The 17137-nt window shown below is 42.5% G+C and overlaps 1 protein-coding gene across 1 annotated transcript in view; it reads right to left on the bottom strand.

Moving 5' to 3' along the window:
* The window catches only part of CSMD2 (CUB and Sushi multiple domains 2), a 306984-nt gene that overhangs the window by 136842 nt on the left and 153005 nt on the right, over positions 1-17137 (bottom strand). The window contains exons 8-12 of the mRNA XM_075047281.1: positions 16517-16604; positions 14837-14961; positions 12139-12260; positions 5967-6070; positions 1638-1750 (exon numbers count right to left, since the gene is read on the bottom strand). Of these exons, the coding sequence (XP_074903382.1) occupies positions 1638-1750; positions 5967-6070; positions 12139-12260; positions 14837-14961; positions 16517-16604 (552 nt within the window). The remainder of the gene's footprint in view (positions 1-1637; positions 1751-5966; positions 6071-12138; positions 12261-14836; positions 14962-16516; positions 16605-17137) is intronic.

The following is a 17137-nucleotide window of genomic DNA, read 5'->3' as shown; positions in this document are numbered from 1 at the left end:
ACATAAGATCTATCAAGAGACTGAAAGAATATGTCCAGATCGCCCTTTGGATGAGATTAACAAACCAGGCAGGATCCCAAAGCAGAGCTGGAGAGTGCTTTCGCCCATCCGCAGCTGGCAGGTAGGGCTGCAGCAGCATGCTCTGCCAGGCTGCCAAGAATCAACCGCAGACAAGCGTGGCAGGAGACAGACATCACAGCTACCGCGGAGAGCAAGCTCTCAGGCTGGTACAGTCACAGCAAGTAAGACTGAAATAGTACTGTTAAGATGCTTCCTAGACAATCAGGCTGGATTTGCCTTTTCCTTCTTTCAATTCCATTGCCTCTTATCTATGATTCTCTATGACTTTTCTGCTGACCTGGTCCTGCAATCCTGTAAAGACTCCAGCATCACGACCCAGTGCCCCCTTCAATGTACTGTTCAGCCTGCCTGGACATACTGGCATTTAGTCCAGCTGGGTTTTCTGGCAGGTCAGGTCCCTTCAGGCTCCTAACTGCTGTTACTTTAGCATCAATCAGCAGCACTACTATGGGCAGGTCCTGGCCTGAACACAATATGACACTTCCCTGAAACATGGTAAGTCCCAGAGAAACACTTTTAAAAATGAATGAACGCTAATGTGCATTTAGGGCCCTTGAAAGACACGGATTTAAATGTTACTGCTGATGTCAGTGGAAGCTGCCGGTACTCGGACATATCAGGAGCAGCCCCCACGTCTAGATGAAGATTTGTGTGCCTACTTTTAGGCATCAGAGCCGAAAGAGTAAGCCATCGCTGGCATCAGCAGGTCACAGAGAAAACCGAAAGGCATTCAAGTGCTTTGAAAAGAGATTCAAGATGATAACAATACCAAAAAGAAGCTGACATCTAAGTGGAAGTATTCCTGTGTGTCTGCGCTGGCAGCTGCATCACGGAAACAAGCTCCCCCTCCGCAGGCATGAGGCTATCGGACGGAGGACGGTCTTCAGAGCAGCGCTTGCAGAGGAAGCTAAGGACCCTACGTGCCCACACCAAATGTAGAGACATGAGATGAAGATTTCTGGAAAAATCTAAAAACATCTCAGACACTCAGGAATCTAAGAAAAGCTTCCGCTAGAATCAGCAGTTACTTACACGAGTTAAAAGGAATACTTTTCCATCACACTTTCTCTAACTTTGCAAATACCTACAGCAACAGTAAACACAGAAGCTTATGACAGACTTCACCATTCACATCCTAATGCATTTCATGAGTTTCTTTTGAAAAATCCCAGCATTAAGTTTTATTGCATTTGTAATACTCCAGATTAATCAAAGTTTAAAGTAGTTGATACCACTAATCTACTAGAACCATTGATTACTTGATCTCATTTTCTTCTGCAGACACAGTCTGTTGCCATCAGCTCAAATTCACCAACTCTTTTCCATCAAAGCAAATGAAATGGCAATGAAACATTACCCACCCAGCCTGCTTTCATGGAAAAGAAATCATGAAAGCTGTTCTTATTGGAGCAAAGCTTCAGTTTTAAGAAAAAAAATCTGCAGAGCTTCAATATATTTAGAGAAGCTTCTCTCTCCCTATTCTCCCAAACAACTGTACCCATCTCATCCCTGATCCTTTTAAAACAGGTAAATTCAGAGAGACACACTTGGATTACCTTCATATGTTGCTTTGAATCCCAGCAAGTTGCTGACACTATCCGTCTGGAAGAGGAGCCACATCTGGTGGTGTGTGCTAACGATAAGATCAGGGACTGTGGTGCCTGTCAAGCTGTAAAAATAAATAAGAACAAGTAAACAGCCTGTATGTCTCCCCAAACTTATTTTCCCACCAAAATAAAGGCCATGTATACCTTTGTAGGAGCAGAAAATAACAAAAGCAATGCCAACACAACTAAGAATAACCCCAAAAGAGAACACTGTCCAAAAGACTGATAGATCTTCAAGACTGACGAGCCTCTCAGTATGTTTCTGCATACTGCCTAAACAGTGAGTCTTCTACTGTAGTTGAGAGCCTGCAAGTTATTATCATCACTATAATAATAACAATTCAGTACCATTATTACAATATATTATCTAGCATCAATAGCAACAGTTTCCTTTCTCACCGAAGCAAAACATAAGCAAACAAATAAAATTCCCAGAGCCCATACCGGTGACTGAATCCTCTTAACTGCATTTAGAGTATTTTCTACTATTACAAAAAGTTACTTGCAACACATTCTCTGCTGCATTTCTATCCTGACAGAGAAGTTGCCACAAAGATCTCAAAAAACCCCTGGAAGACAAGGCACGAGCCCCAGTCTGCTGAATGCCCTGTAAGCCCTTGAAAAGTGCTACTAATCCAGGCAGCGCGGGATGATCAGGACATTGCCTACCCTTCAAGGATACTCCTAGAAGAGCTGAAGAGATTTAGAAAAATGTCACCAATATATCTGTATTAATGAGCCATGGGCAGCTCATTCAGCCTTTGGGATTAATCACCTCGTTGTGGTTCAACACAGCTTTAGAGTTTTATCCCCCACCCACACAAGCACCAGTGTAGGCACTTACACATGCAGAACTGCCTGCTTTGAGCACAGCTCCTTCCCTTCCCTCTGCTTCTGAAAACAGAGTAACAGTGCGTGGGAAGGGATCATTACTACAGGAGTATGAGTGTTATGTTGCCTGTCTTAGTGGCAGTGTTTAATGTTGTTGTTATACTATTTCTGCTAAGGTATCGTCTGTGATAAATTTATAAATTACCTTAAGTGCAGCTACTGCAGGTGGATAGGTATTCTTTTTTCTGTAGTGTTTGCTTAAATCTAAATACATACATATGTATAGATATGGCTTCTGCCTGGCACCGTTCTCAAGTACAATAGCAGCACCTGAAAAACTTCTTGATAAAATTGATCCCCAAGCTCTCAAGGCAGAATTACTGCAAACCAACACTGCAAGGGAATAAACCCAGCAGCTGTGTGATGATAGCATCCTGTGAATAAATGTAACTTGCAACCTCCAGGCATAATTGTTGCAATTCCCAGTTTCCTGGGTAATCGGAGACAGTATGGCTGATCTGCCAATTACTGTTTGTTTAGAGTGAAGCCAAATGACTGCTTGAAGGGTTGTGCTACTTCTGCTACTTGCTTGACATTCTTAACACAGGCTACCTGCCAAGCGCCAGATTCTTTCCAATAGCCTTACAGGTACCTAACGTTGTAAATGGGACCAACCTTGCCAGACACGTAACTCTCCTCCCCATCCCAGAGACGTTCACCAGTCACACACGCACCAGGGGCTACCGTAACACCCGAAACCAGTCACTGCTCAAGCTTCGGCCGTGGAATCTGGAGCGTGTTTTTCTCTGAAATGACATTCATATCCCCCAAGCCCATCAAAGCTCTCCCAGTTCCGCCCCCACCTTTGCTCTGTTATTGCTTTGACCTGCATCAGAAATTTTATTGATCCCAGGGTGCTGGTAAATTAAGAAGCAATCTTGTTTTAATGACTGGTTTGCATCCAGAGAGTTTGACGGAGAGTGCAGAAGAAGTGCTATTGTTGATTCTTCTCAAGTTATTTAAGCAGCAGACAGGCAGGAACGAGGAACACACCAAGAGAAAAACCTTTAGAAAAAGGCGCTTCAAAAGTTTTTGCATGCTTTCCCATTCCACCTTCACAAGCTGAATTGATTTGGGTGCTTGTTACTTTAGGGAATAAAATCCTTTCTGCAAGTCAGAAAGCTCAGCCTAACAATCTGTTATGTTCTCCAAGATGCACTTTACAGGGATGAGATGAGACTGGAAACAAGCGGTCCTTCATACCTCAGTTTGGGATAACATCTGCTGCTATGCAAGTTGATTCAAATGTATTTCTCAATTTGAAAGGCTGCAAGACTGAGTTCCTCTTGAATAGCCGAGAATAAATGAAGAGTAGTAAGAAAACTGGAACTCCTATCTTTGACAGGGTTAGGTTTCTGCATGTTGATTCCCCCCAAAAACCTACAGCTTGTATCCAATGGATATACCCCATACATGAATTCATCTGATGGTAGGTAAGAGGGCAGAAAACACTGAGAAAAATTGTCCATGGACTTTCAACCACATTCATTACAAATGGAGTATTTCTGTGGTCTTCACACCTCTCTCACATTTCATTAGTTTTCAACTTATCCTCCCAGATTAAAAATTTTTAAAAAATAATAATAAAAAAAATCTCCCTGTTAGGATTAACATCAGCAATTTAATGGAAAGTTCTCTTGCACTGGGAGAAGATACCAGATGCTACACTGTGTGCAGACAGTCTCAGATATTCCAAATTTGCATTAGCAAGGTGTTGAGTAGCTAATACAGAGTGAGAAAACGTGGAATGATTAAAATCAAATCTAGGAAAATCTTCATGGGCTTTAGGCAAACAAAAAGGGATAGGAAAGAGAAATCATTTCAGCAAGTTATTGCAAACTACTCCCCTGGCAGTAATTTGCACATTTTGACCAATCAGCTGTGAAATGTTCTGTGACACTTTAATTACAAACAATTTTGCAATCATCAGACTTTACATTTATATACATTGCAGGTTAGAGTTCCTGACCTAAGTATCACTGGTGTTCATGTTCTGAAAAGAAATTTATAGGGAATCTCACAGAAAGAGAGGTTTCGGAAACATTAACCTAAGTGAGAATGGAGTGGGAGGCTGATTCATGTGGAAAAACAAGCGAAGAGGAAGAATTAAAAAATGCAATATGAAATACTCTCTACCAGTTGGAAAGAGTACAACAGCTTTGCTAGAGTAGCTTTTGGAGAGTTGTTTGCTCTTATACATTTTTGATTAGATAGAAAAGAAGGGAGTCTTTCAAGACACTAAACCTGGATGCTGGTGGCCCTGGTTCCACCACCCCGTTCACCACTTCAAATATTCCTTCTGAAAGGTGACTTTTCCCTGCTTCTGCTCCACTACCTGGCCTTGCAAGTGCCCTCAAGACATTTGAGACTTTGACAAACACCACCCGCCTTACATCTTCACTCGCAAGAGGCAAACGATACTCCAACATGGCAAGAAGCCGCCCTTTCAGAAGCGGTCAGGACCTGAACGCAGTCAGGGGGCATGACGGAGCTCTAGAATATGGAGCAAAATACATGTAGGTGCTCAAAGCTGACCCGAAGTCAGGAAGTTCAGGCAAGCAGCACGCTCTTGCATTAGAATAGTTCTATACAGGACTCACGATTTGCTCTGCTTCAGCATGGCTGGATTGGCCCTGTACTGGTCTGATGTCCTTTCTTCATAATTAAAATTGGGGGGCAAGGGGGGGGGAGGGGGGAGAACAAAACCAAACCAAACAAAAAACAACCCCAAACAACCAAACCACCCCAAAAAACGTATTTAGATGGGGAACACTGATACAGGAAGACCTGGAAGGAAAGTAGGACTATCCACAATGTTTCCTCTACTCCATAGAACATCTTATCTGCAAACTGAAGGGTGTCAATCGAGGGGGACCAATTCTCAGCTGTGAAGCAGCATGTCTTGTCACTTACACAAATGCACACTGGGTGTAAAATGCTCAGGATGTCATTCAAAGATAATGGATCTACAGCCACTTTGCATTGCTAAAAATGACTGAACAAGAAGGACAGCACAGAAGAAAGAGATCCAAACAGTTCTCAGTTTCTACCCGATTTGTGCTCACTCTCGTATCCAAACTTTAATCCTGTTTGCTCAGCTCCCTGAACAGTCTCAGCCTCTCTCCGAGGGGCCCCAACAAAGGCAGTTCAAGAGAAGCGAAGCAAAGAGGTAACAGCCCTTCTGTCAGCTGAAGCCTAAGAGAATGTGATTGAAGGAAGACCACACCAAGAAGAGTCAGCTCCACCAAAAATGACAAAGAGCAGATAAACCATCCAGTAAGGTACAGCAAGCAGATTGGGACTCCTTCATCCAAACACATCAGCTACATCTCGTCAGGCAAAACTTAGGTCTGGATTTCTCACAGGGACAAAGGACATGCTACTTACACGTAAAGCACAGTTTTCTGGTCTCCGACTTGTCCTCCATCACCCACTGTCAGAGTGTCATATCCTCTTTCTAGTTCAAATTCTTCAAAGGTGAGTTTGATAACCTGGCAAAGATGCAGCATGTTAATATGAATCAACTGCCAAGGTAGCTAGCAGATCCTCTTGTCTTGTTTATTTATCTGTTTGTCTATTGAGGAGCAAGTTATAAGAGCATTAATATCTTCAGGACATCACCGAAGGTGACCGTCCTCACTTTTTATAGCACTGTAGCGCTTCTTTCCAGACAGATTGAGTTCTTACTGAAATTACCTCTCAGATTTTTCTGCTTTATCTATTGATTTTCTAGATGACTTTATTGATAAAGATATCTGTGTTGGGATTTCAGCATGCTTTTTTCCCCACCAGGTACTGCTACCCTTTCTTCCATAAACCTGAGATTATGGTGATGGATTTGAATGTGCATATAGGCAGCGTGTTTGTTACACATGGTGCAAGCAGAGAGTCCTTCTTTTGCTCTATGTTGCTCAGAAAGTTCCCCTGGTTTTCAGAAGCTTCTGTCAGACCAAGAAAGGCTTTATGTGAATTACCACTGGGGTAGCTCAAGGAAATTGTCTCAAGCTGTCTGCAAACACAATCATCATTATGTCTGTCCACAGCTGTTTGTTTCCTGTGTTTTCTCTCCTGCTCTACCAGAACCTTCCAGCCCCACTTGATTTACGCAGCCTCCACGTATCATTTAGGAGCAGAAGTCCCATAGAAGTCGAGAAGTTTGTGTTCCAAGTCTCTCAGCTGCTTTTGAAGTCTCTTATTTGAAAATAACTCAAAATTACAATGTGACTTAGGGGACAAAAGTCCTTAATCCAGCCTCGGACACGGTGAACACACAAAAAAGGAAGAGAGCTTAATTTACAGAAGTACTTTACTTGTCCACAACACCAGAAAAAAAAAAAGAATCAATTGGAACTTTGTTTCTTGGAGCTTTTTAACTGACCGGATCCAGGAAAGCACATAAACACTTGAATGTATCCAGACCTTTGTACCCTGTAGATACATTCAATTTCCTAATTTTTAAACAGACTAAATCACCAAATTTAGTTTCACACTAATTTTTGCTATTTCACACAACACAGAAGTTATCAAAAGTAATTAACGAGAAGGACCTACATGCGTGCCAAGGACCACAGACACATGATGCCACTCTACACCTCTTGACTTGGGGCAAAGAAGCGAGGCACAGGAAAACTAAAATCTTTTGTCTGGTAATTTCTTGCCTATTATAAAAGCAGCATCTCCTGCACACACTTGAGCATGTGTGCAATCACAGCGGGATAAAAGCCACGAAGTTAAACCCAAAAGCAATAACTAACTGTGTTATGTTTAATGCAAGCGTGCCTCTACAGCCTCTTCAAGGCTTGCATGGACTCTCTAGGAACCTGACATCATTCTTCTGTCAAACACCACTCACCTTCAACCCCTTAAGAAAACACTGGTTAGTGATATGTTGAATGGCTTGAGTGTTCTTTAAAAAATAATGGGTGTATATATAGCTTAGGCTGAACTGTCATGTGCTACTCTCTTCTACATACTTTTCCAATGCATAGAAAAGCAAATTAGATATTTTAGCCACAACATTCTGAAAAAAGGTTATTACCCACAAGCCCCAGGATCGTGAAACAGGAGCTGTGTGATACTTGATAGAAGTCTGGAACCATTAATTTTAGTAGTAGAACCAAAATATTAACCTGTGCAGATTATTATTAAACCATGTAATGATGGAATAATGTAATTAATACAAAGAACACACTGCTGTAAAACGGCACACATCATTAGTTAAATCAGTCATTCAGGTAAACTGCATTCTAAGGAGCCTGACCCTAATTAAATAACTAATTACATTCTAGTACACTGAAGACTATAACCTTGTGGCACAGGAAGAGGATGCTGAATACAATATTTATTTATCCATTTTCCTATTTTCTTTTTGGTCTGAAAGCTGGAAATTATTTAATGATTCATTAAACAACAAGAGGCCTACCAGCACACACAAATACACGGATGACACAAAACCTCAATTTTAAGCTGAAGTGACAGGAAGCAATTAGCAAAGTCAAGAAAATAGGCTGGAATATGACACCTGATTTTAAGGCTTCGTACTGCAAAGCGATTTGAAGTGCAGTCACATTCATAGGAAAAAAACACAATAATTCTCTCCATGGAGAACAGCACCTCTTGCAGTTACGTTCAAGTGCTTTACAAGCACACATTACTCATTTCCCCCCCTGCCCATTCTCCCCAGTCTCAAGCATCTATCTTCATTTGGGATGAATCATCCCCTGGAGGGGCCCATCTCTCTCCACCGATGACACAAGAAGCTTGGACAGAGCTTTATTTAGCTAGCTGGACTCCAGGTGAGAATAAGCTCCCGAGACATATCAACCAGTAACATCCATTATTTCGAGAAGGTTCAGAAATAGTTTTGATGCAAATTCGCCAATTATCATATGCATTTCTCAGTTCCCAAATGATTTATTTTTCCACTGTGGTTGAAATTAATTCCCATGGCACTGGCGACCAGCAAAAAACCTACATACCCTGAATATCCCCCAAATAGGTTTGATGTCACCCTCAGTATAGGAAATAATTCCAAGTTGTCAACTGAAGAGCACTCTGCCCTTAACACTGTTTATGTAGGTTTCTGAGCAAACTTCGAGGGGATTATGTAGCTCAGTGAATCTGGCTCACAGTTCTTTTCCAAATATAGAACAGATGACTTGCAAATGAGTTCTAAATTCAGCTCAGCGGTTCTCCCATCGCTCACATTAAAAGCTTCATATAACAGGACCTGATCCAAAGACCACTCAAGTCAATAAAAAGATTACCACTGACTTCAGCAAGCTTCAGCTCAGGCCCCTAATGCTTTTTATCTTCAAAGTATTTTACAGGCATTTTAATTAATTCATTTTCAATCCTTCCCTCGCCCATGCTGGGGAATGTGCACTGATGAGATCATCCCCTTTGCAATGTGAGTCAGGGAGGTGAATTCTCCAATTTAGCAACATGTCTCTAACATGGGCTGTGCTTTAAGTAAGCGAGAGTTTTAGGCGTACTTTTCAGAGGCAGCGCTACGTGACTTGTTAGGTAGGAATACCAGTGACCCAGTTGGCATTAAAACTCATGCAACCAGCAGCTCCCAGTGCTAGACTGGATTATGCACGTGAGCTGCTGAATCAGCCTACGCAGCCAGCCTCGCAAGCCGTTTGCTGGACAAAAGAAACTGTCCATGCCAGTGAATCTACTTGCCTTTTTGTAATTTTCACTAATCAGATATGGTTCTGCCTGCACCACTTTGGTTTCTGGAGCCTTAACGAACTCTTTAAACAGCAGAAAACACTAAGGGCAGTTGATTTGTTTCCACTGTTTCCCATCCTCCTGAGGAGTGCCAGAAGGAAGCCTGCGCCTCGCCTGGGCTCCTGGACTACGCGGAGCCTCCTCTGCCATTCCCGCAGAGGAACGGCATCAGGCTGCAGCTCTGAACAGCAGCTCAAATTAATACGAGCGGGCAAAGCACTGCACGAGCAACGAGCAGGCACAGCGGTGGCTTTGCCAAAACAATTAGTGCATTCCTCTCGACGCTCCCTGCTTCAAAGAGTTGGAGAATTTCTCCCTACCTGTAAATTGTGCTTCCAGGATGAAATATCCAGAATCCAGAAACCCTGTATAAACTGGTATTACTAATTAACTCTTTATCACTTCAAAGAAAAAGAACACGGCAGTCTCTTTACACACTTAATACAAGCTGCTGATTTGACCAATCCATCCTTATTTTCAGTTGTGCTACATCTCTTTACAGTATGTAATGTTGCAGTCCATGGAGCACAAACTACAGTTTCTTGTGCTACTGAATCTCTGCTCCAAGTTGGTAAGCCTTGAAATCAATGGATTTTACCAGTTTCAATCACCTCTGATATATGAAAGCTGAGGATCAGGACTTGCAGACTCTGTTTGCTAATCAACAGTTTATTACTACTCCAGTTTAAAAGCTGAGAAAGAAACTAACAGTAGAAATTCACAAAGACAGTTAGTTTTTGAAAAATGACACAGTCTGCCCAGGAAGCTTACAAAAGAAGAAGCTTGCCCTATCACACTGCTGAAGGAAAAGCAGAAAAAGTTTGTGCACGAGGCTGACAGAAAAGCAAATAAACAGAGCTGAAGATTAGACTCTGAATATTCAACACGAAAGCAATGTGACAAAGGGTCAATAAACAGTGGATATGGCCCATAAGTATCTCTTGACAATTGATTGCCATCTCCTCCTTCGTAATTTGCACCGGAAAACCCAAATGGAAGCGTTAGCCTACATAACACCCAGGGCACGTCGACATCTAGCTCACTACAAATCCTTTCCACGCACATGCGGACTATTTTATACACACAAAAACTGGATTTTGCTGATCTTTGAAAGACAAAGATGCACAAAAATAAAGATACATATAATACACATACCACAGCCTAAGGTGCTGATGTATTCGCTATAACCTGTCCATGCACGGGCAATGTATACCCAAGGGTCTGCAGGCCACAGCTGACACTTGAGCGGTAATAGCTGCTGTTACATGTGGTCTGTTCTCCACTCGCACATTACCCTGATGAAGGAGAACCTCCTGGGTCTGATTAACGAGTAAATCACTCCTAATAAATCAGCACTGAAAAATATCCTGATTCCACACTCTAGTTTCCCAGAATTTAGGTCATTACTACGCTCCTATGCAGCCAAACCAAGACATCCGCTGGATGAAATGACCAGCTAATGACAGCCCTTTAAATACAAACTCATTCTGAAATTGGAACGTAGGAATACTCCTCATTAAAATCATAATCCACCAGTGATCTGCACTTATTAAAGGCTTGAACCGAGGTCAATGAGGAGAGAGAAGCAGAACTCAAGAGGCTCTTCAGCCAGCCCCGGCTCTAGCTGCCCTGCCGCGGGCGAGTGCTCCGGAGGCAGGCGAAGCGCCGGAGGTGAGAACACAAGATGCCATCCCACCGGCGGCAGCGAGCAGGCTACAGCTGTGGATGGTTGCCAGTGTTTCTACAGACCATAACGACTTCTAGCAAAAGATGAGATCCTGGGATACCAACACGCTCGCGAACTGCCTTCCTCGGATCAGCAGCAGAAGGCAGAGTGCCAACACGCGGGACTGGCTAGAGGCAAGGACCAAGGCAGAATTGACAGAATAAGCATATGAGCTCAGTGCCTCGGCACGCAAGATTTGCTCATGAGCTCATGGAGATGATGTTAGTAGGAACCCAGATACTAAAAAGAATGAAACTTGTCCTCTTCTGAGAGCAGGAGATGGTGAATATCACCTTAGAAAGTGTATTTTGAGCTACACAGCGAAGTAATTTTTGTTCTTGTGCTCCCACACAGACCTGGAGGAGAGGAACAGGCTGAGTCTGCAGGGCTGGAGAAAGCTGCGAGACACTGAACATCGCCCTGCCTGAGCCAGTAGAAAATGGAAAGGATTTGATCTTACAAAGGCCAAGACAGTCGAGCCTTGTTCTCTACATGATCAGCAACAACAGACTTGAATCACACATGTAGACCAGTGAGAACAAAAAGTCCCCGCCAACCTCCCCTCTTCCAAACCTCAGTGAATGCAGAAAGGACTTGTTCATAAATTTACAATACTGCAGAAATAGCAGTAGACAGAAGCACACCTCCCTCCTCACTTGCCCTCTGCCCTTTGGGGGCCGAAATCCCTTTCGTTAGGGGTCAGCTACCAGCCAAAAGGAAGGGAAAAATCAGCATTCCTGGCACAGCCTTCTTGCCCCAACTGAGCGCTGGCTTCATGAGATGCTTTGCTAAGCTGTTTGGCATTTCACCACCATTCACGCCAAAATATCAAAGAAGTTTCGATTAAAAATAATTACATTCACTTTTAATTACATCCTTAAACAAAAGGAATTTTCAGCAGAGAGAGTATGTGATGAGCTGCGGTCTTTAAAGACAGTTGAGGAACATGTGGAAGAAGTCTCCGGGGGGAGAGGGAGGTACAACATCAGAAACAGAAACCTGATATCAGAGACTGGTCCTCTCTGAAGAAGCATAGCTATACAACTTCTCAACTAAGGCACTAAAGTAACGACATGGAGACGCATCTCCGAGACCTACCTTGGCTGGATTGAGCGCAGTGATGACCCACACACAGTAGGCATTGTTATCGTATTGTACGGGGTAGTTGGGAGAAGTTATCACACCACTGGGACCACGAAGGTACATATCACACATCCTAGCTGTGAAGAGGAAAACAAGACAGATGTGGGAGTGAGGTCTCTTAGCTTTGGGAGATGTATACTGTGTTCTTTGTTTAAGCAGAAGAGAGAAGTAGAGATGCATACATTATGGAAGCAGGGGAGAATTAAAAATTGCCGCTCTGTGTTGCTTTCACTAGCCAAAAGATTCCTTTTTTTCCATGTAATTGAGATGAAGAATTTATCTGTGATGAATAGATGAGTGGGGTGTTTCCAGGGGCTATCAAACAGATGGACCACCAGACCAACCAACAACCACCCATTCTCTAGTGCTCAGACTGATTTTATTTTTTTTTTTTACTATATTAAAGCCCTCACAGAAATACTTCCATGTCCAGGACAGTGAAACCAACTACACAGGAGATGTCAGGTAAGACGCAGTTCCTTTTTAATTCCCCCAGGAAGCCGTATTTCCTTTCTTCATTGCAGGCCAAAAAAATACTGCACGGCAAGTATTTATTAGGTAAGGGCTGTCTTCATTCTGATATGACTGCAGACTCAGAACCAAGATGGCAGCTCAATTTCGTATCTTAAAAACATTCTTAGGTAAAGTAGAAGCTGAAAAGTGCTTAAGCAGGGGAATTTTTGCCTGTGGTACTCCTTTGATGTAATATTTAACCAGAAAATGTGAAGAACAGCATCGTGGTTTTGTAGCTACCTCTGCTGTTGTGATGGATCCTCAAAATTAATTTATCTCAAATCTCAAAGGAGCCGTATTTGCACATGTGGCATCTGCAAGACTTTTTTTCTCTTCCAAATAGCAGTAAAGCATGGAAAATGATCTCCCAGCCGAACTGTTTGACTACACAGGTGGTCACAAGAGAACATGAGTAATGCTGAAAAGCTTAGGAAGGAGCTGAGGGCATCTATCCATTATGCTTAAACTGCACTCCTCCTGTCCCCTCCTGTGTGCGACTGGGGTTGCTACACGTGTCCCATCCTACCTTACAGAAAAAAAGGTAAAGCCCATTATTCCTGTTCTAAAAGTGGGCAACAGGAGCACAAAGGGATTAAGTGAGTCTCCCCAGGACTCAGAGGGGATCTGCTGTAGATGGGGAAGCTGAAAAACAGTCTCCCAAGAGTGGCAAGAGGTTTGATCAGTGGGTATTAGAAGGTCTTACAGTTAAGGGGGTTAAAAGCTGGCTCACCGGGCACCCCGATTTCTGCAATTTGAGAGAAACTCCATACCTAATAACAAAATGGAACAAACAGAACCATGTGGTATAAAGCCGAAATAAAAACCAAATGAAAAACTTTTTAAAAAGAAGAAACCCCAAAAGTCAGCAGTTAAAAAAAAATTAAGTTGATTCATAGTATCATAATAATGCAGGCAAATCCTTTCTTATCTCTTGCAAGAGGACACCACAAATTTCCTTTATAGTGTCACATATTTATGCCAAATATCCTCTTAGACTGATTCAATTTATTCTAGGCTTGTTTCAAGAATTAGATGGGATTCCAAAGCCTTGAAAAAATCTGCAGATGAAATTAAAGAAAAAAGAACTGAAAAAATACCAATTTATGACTTTAAGAGCTTTAGAGGGATTTAATTAAAAATATTACAAGTTTTTCATTATTAGCATTACAAATATCACAATTATGCATGCGACTTTTTAGAGAGAGCAAGAAGGAATGAAAACAAAATGGCCAAGGGCAAAATGGGCATTAGTGTTTTTTCCGCTGAAAGAAAACTCCGTTCACTGATGGCTCATGGCCGGGCCACGGGATAATCAGGATGATGCTAGTGAGGAACCACAGTCCAAGTAATCCCACACTGCTTCCTACTAGCAGCAAGTTCCACATACAAGAATCTCCCTCCCTCTTAGCTTTTCCAGATTTTATTTCAGGCTTTCACTTTTTCTCCCCTCTCCTCCTTATCCCATAAAAAGAAATACCTGGAATAGAGAGAACAGAAGGGAACAAAAAGCATTGCTAAGAGGTGGCGACATATTACACAGGTATGAAGGACAAATATAATCCATATGGTGCAAAGCTAATAGCTTATGAAGCACCATAGTTAATGGAATAGCTTTATTAGTTCCATTATGCAGAGGAACAGGTGTTTTTCTTAAAATCTGAATTTCTGGAATTAAAAAAAATTGCATGAGAAGCAAACAAAGGTTTCTTTCTCAGGCTTGTGCTGAAAAGACTGAAAATTTGAACTCATATTACACTGTCACGCTCAGCCAAAAAACAAGAATGACCATTAGAAAACAATAGAGATCCTATTGACTTCTGACCACGAAGCCAGCAAGACCAAAATCCCATTTCCAAGAGCACAAACACACTCAGTGCAGTGCTGAACACAGAGCAGTACAGAGCTGAATTTTCCCAACAGGGCGTAAGCATCGAGATGGGGCTCTTCTAGCTGTGCCCCTCGCCTGAGGCAGGGTTTTGAGAACAGATCAACACAGCAGGGAAGGTTAAGATCCAGCTGAGGGATCCTGACCAAGTGACGACCAACTTGAGGACAGAACGGGTGATGCACAAGGGGACATTAAGGAGATGGGCTCTCTCATTAGTCCTAATAACCCAATAAATTTTGTTGGTCTTCTCACCTCTGCACACTGGCCTGTGGTCACTCCATGCAACAATTATGTCGCTTACTCTCTTACAGGTGATGCTTTTGGACCCTTGTAAATCATAGCCCTCGTTACAGGTGAACTGGATGCTGGAGCCTAACCTAGCAGACAGAACAAAGGGTGAAGTTAGCAACTGAGACACTTCTGCAGCAACAGGTTTGTCACTTACTTTTGACTATCCCAGTGATTCTCCAAATTGTGAACAGAGAGAGTTCACTGGCCCTCCAGGCAACAGCAGAAATGAATGAGGGGCAAGCTTCTGCCTCATGCATTTGCTTGTGCTGGGCGCTGTTTGCCTGAGGTGGTGATAGTCCAAGAACAGATTTGAGTCTTTCAATGCAACTTCAGTGGGAATTTTATTCAATACGGGAGCACAGACTCAGCCCCAAGGGATGACACGCTCAGCATTCTTATAAAGAAAAAAAAAATTCTTTATCTACTACTGAAAGATTTGTTCTTTATTCTATCACTTTGGTTCTTCAGCCTGGAGAAGAAAAGGCTCTGGGGAGACCTTATTGTGGCCTTTCAATACTTAAAGGGGATGGAGAGAGGCTTTTTACCAAGGTCTGTGGCGACAGGACAAGGGGCAATGGTTTTAAACTGAAAGCGGGTACATTTAGATTGAACATAAGGAAGAAATTCTTTACGATGAGGGTGGTAAGACACTGGACCACGTTGCCCAGAGAACTTGGGGCTGCCCCATCCCTGGAAGTGTTCAAGGTCAGGTTGGTCAGTGCTTTGAGCAACCCGATCGAGTGAAAGACGTCCCTGCCCGTGGCAGGGGGATTGGACTAGATCATTTTTAAAGGTCCCTTCCAACTCAAACCATTCTGTGGTTCTGTGTGGAGTCAGATCCTTTGCTGGTTTAAGCCGATGCTGCCTTGTTCACTGAAGTGACACAATGCTGGCTCACAGTAGCTGAGAATTCATCTGACGGCATTTGGGGACTATTGGGAGCTCCCCTTCTTCCACCCTCACCCCTATGATCCATTTTCTGGATTTCAGGAAAATTTGACAGACTCAGGTTAAACTGAAAGACACTTTCAGTGAACAAAACAGCCATCGACAGCAAAATAAGATTAAATATTGATTCACCGTTACTAACGGCAGGCTGATTCATTCTTGCCCACTTTAAATGAACACTAGCAACTATAAGGGAGTAACAGCATTGTCTTAAACTTCGTAAGAAAACAATTATCTAGCACCACATATACTTATTGACAGGGAACTGTACCAGTACTTTGGGTAGTCACCGCAAATTCAGTAGGGGCAGGGCCATGCTGTGACTTAAGCTAATTTGAGAAGTAATTTTTTTTGCTATTTAAGACTGTTCTTGCTGCACCTAACTGGAGGGAGGAAAGACAACAAACATTGATTATACAAGCCTGGCTAAATACCCATATTGTGAAAAGAGAAATACTCTGAAAGAGAGATCGTTACAGATCCTCATCTGGGACATGGTCTCCCAAACACACATGGGCACTTTTATACACATTTGTTCTACATCACTAGTCTGAGCAAGCTTTTCAGAGATAACACATTTAGAGGTGTGCAGATGGTCTCTAAAAACAGACTACATAATGCCAAGGAGCACACACAATGGTTATAGACAGTAGCTATGCAGCATGCATAAACACACACGTAAAAGGTTCTTACCTAAAATCGTTGCCTATTCTTTTGCCTCTCTCTGGAATCCCAGGGTCTGGACACATATTATGTCCCTGGGACACACCAACCTGAGTTACTACAAAGCAAAAACAGCACATACAGAGACAGAATAGCAAAAGAAACATTCTTTCATCAACTGTCTTGGTGGATGTGGAGAGAAAAATGGCAATTGGTAGCTCGAAAACCTGAACATATTCCATTTTGTTTAGAAAAAAAACAGCTTTGGAAACAAATGTAACTGGAATCATTTCAGCTCAATTTATACACCAAAGTGTTTCTAGGAAATGCCAGCTAGGGACGCAGTTTTCCCTCCGTTCCACTACTGAAGTACCTTTGAAAAGAGTTTTTTCATTCTGCAAAATTACACCAATTAAACAGCCCATTTCCGAAGTCTGTGATTAAAATGGCCACTTGTGACACGACAAGGTGACAGCCTACCGCCCCTCCAAACCCGGCTGAGTGGTGCCAGGGAAAGAAAACAACTCAATGAAAAGGTAGGTGTATGATACCAGGGAAAAAAACAAGCACAGAACAAAAGGGAGAAAGGAGAGGGAAATGCAAGTCGAGCATTTTAAAGCAAGTAATTTAGTTTGAATATGAAAAATTTTA

This window comes from Buteo buteo, chromosome 16 (assembly GCF_964188355.1).
Source record: "Buteo buteo chromosome 16, bButBut1.hap1.1, whole genome shotgun sequence".
NCBI lineage: Eukaryota > Metazoa > Chordata > Aves > Accipitriformes > Accipitridae > Buteo > Buteo buteo.
Note: the sequence above shows the minus strand (reverse complement) of the source record. Positions and strands in the feature narration are given on the sequence as shown.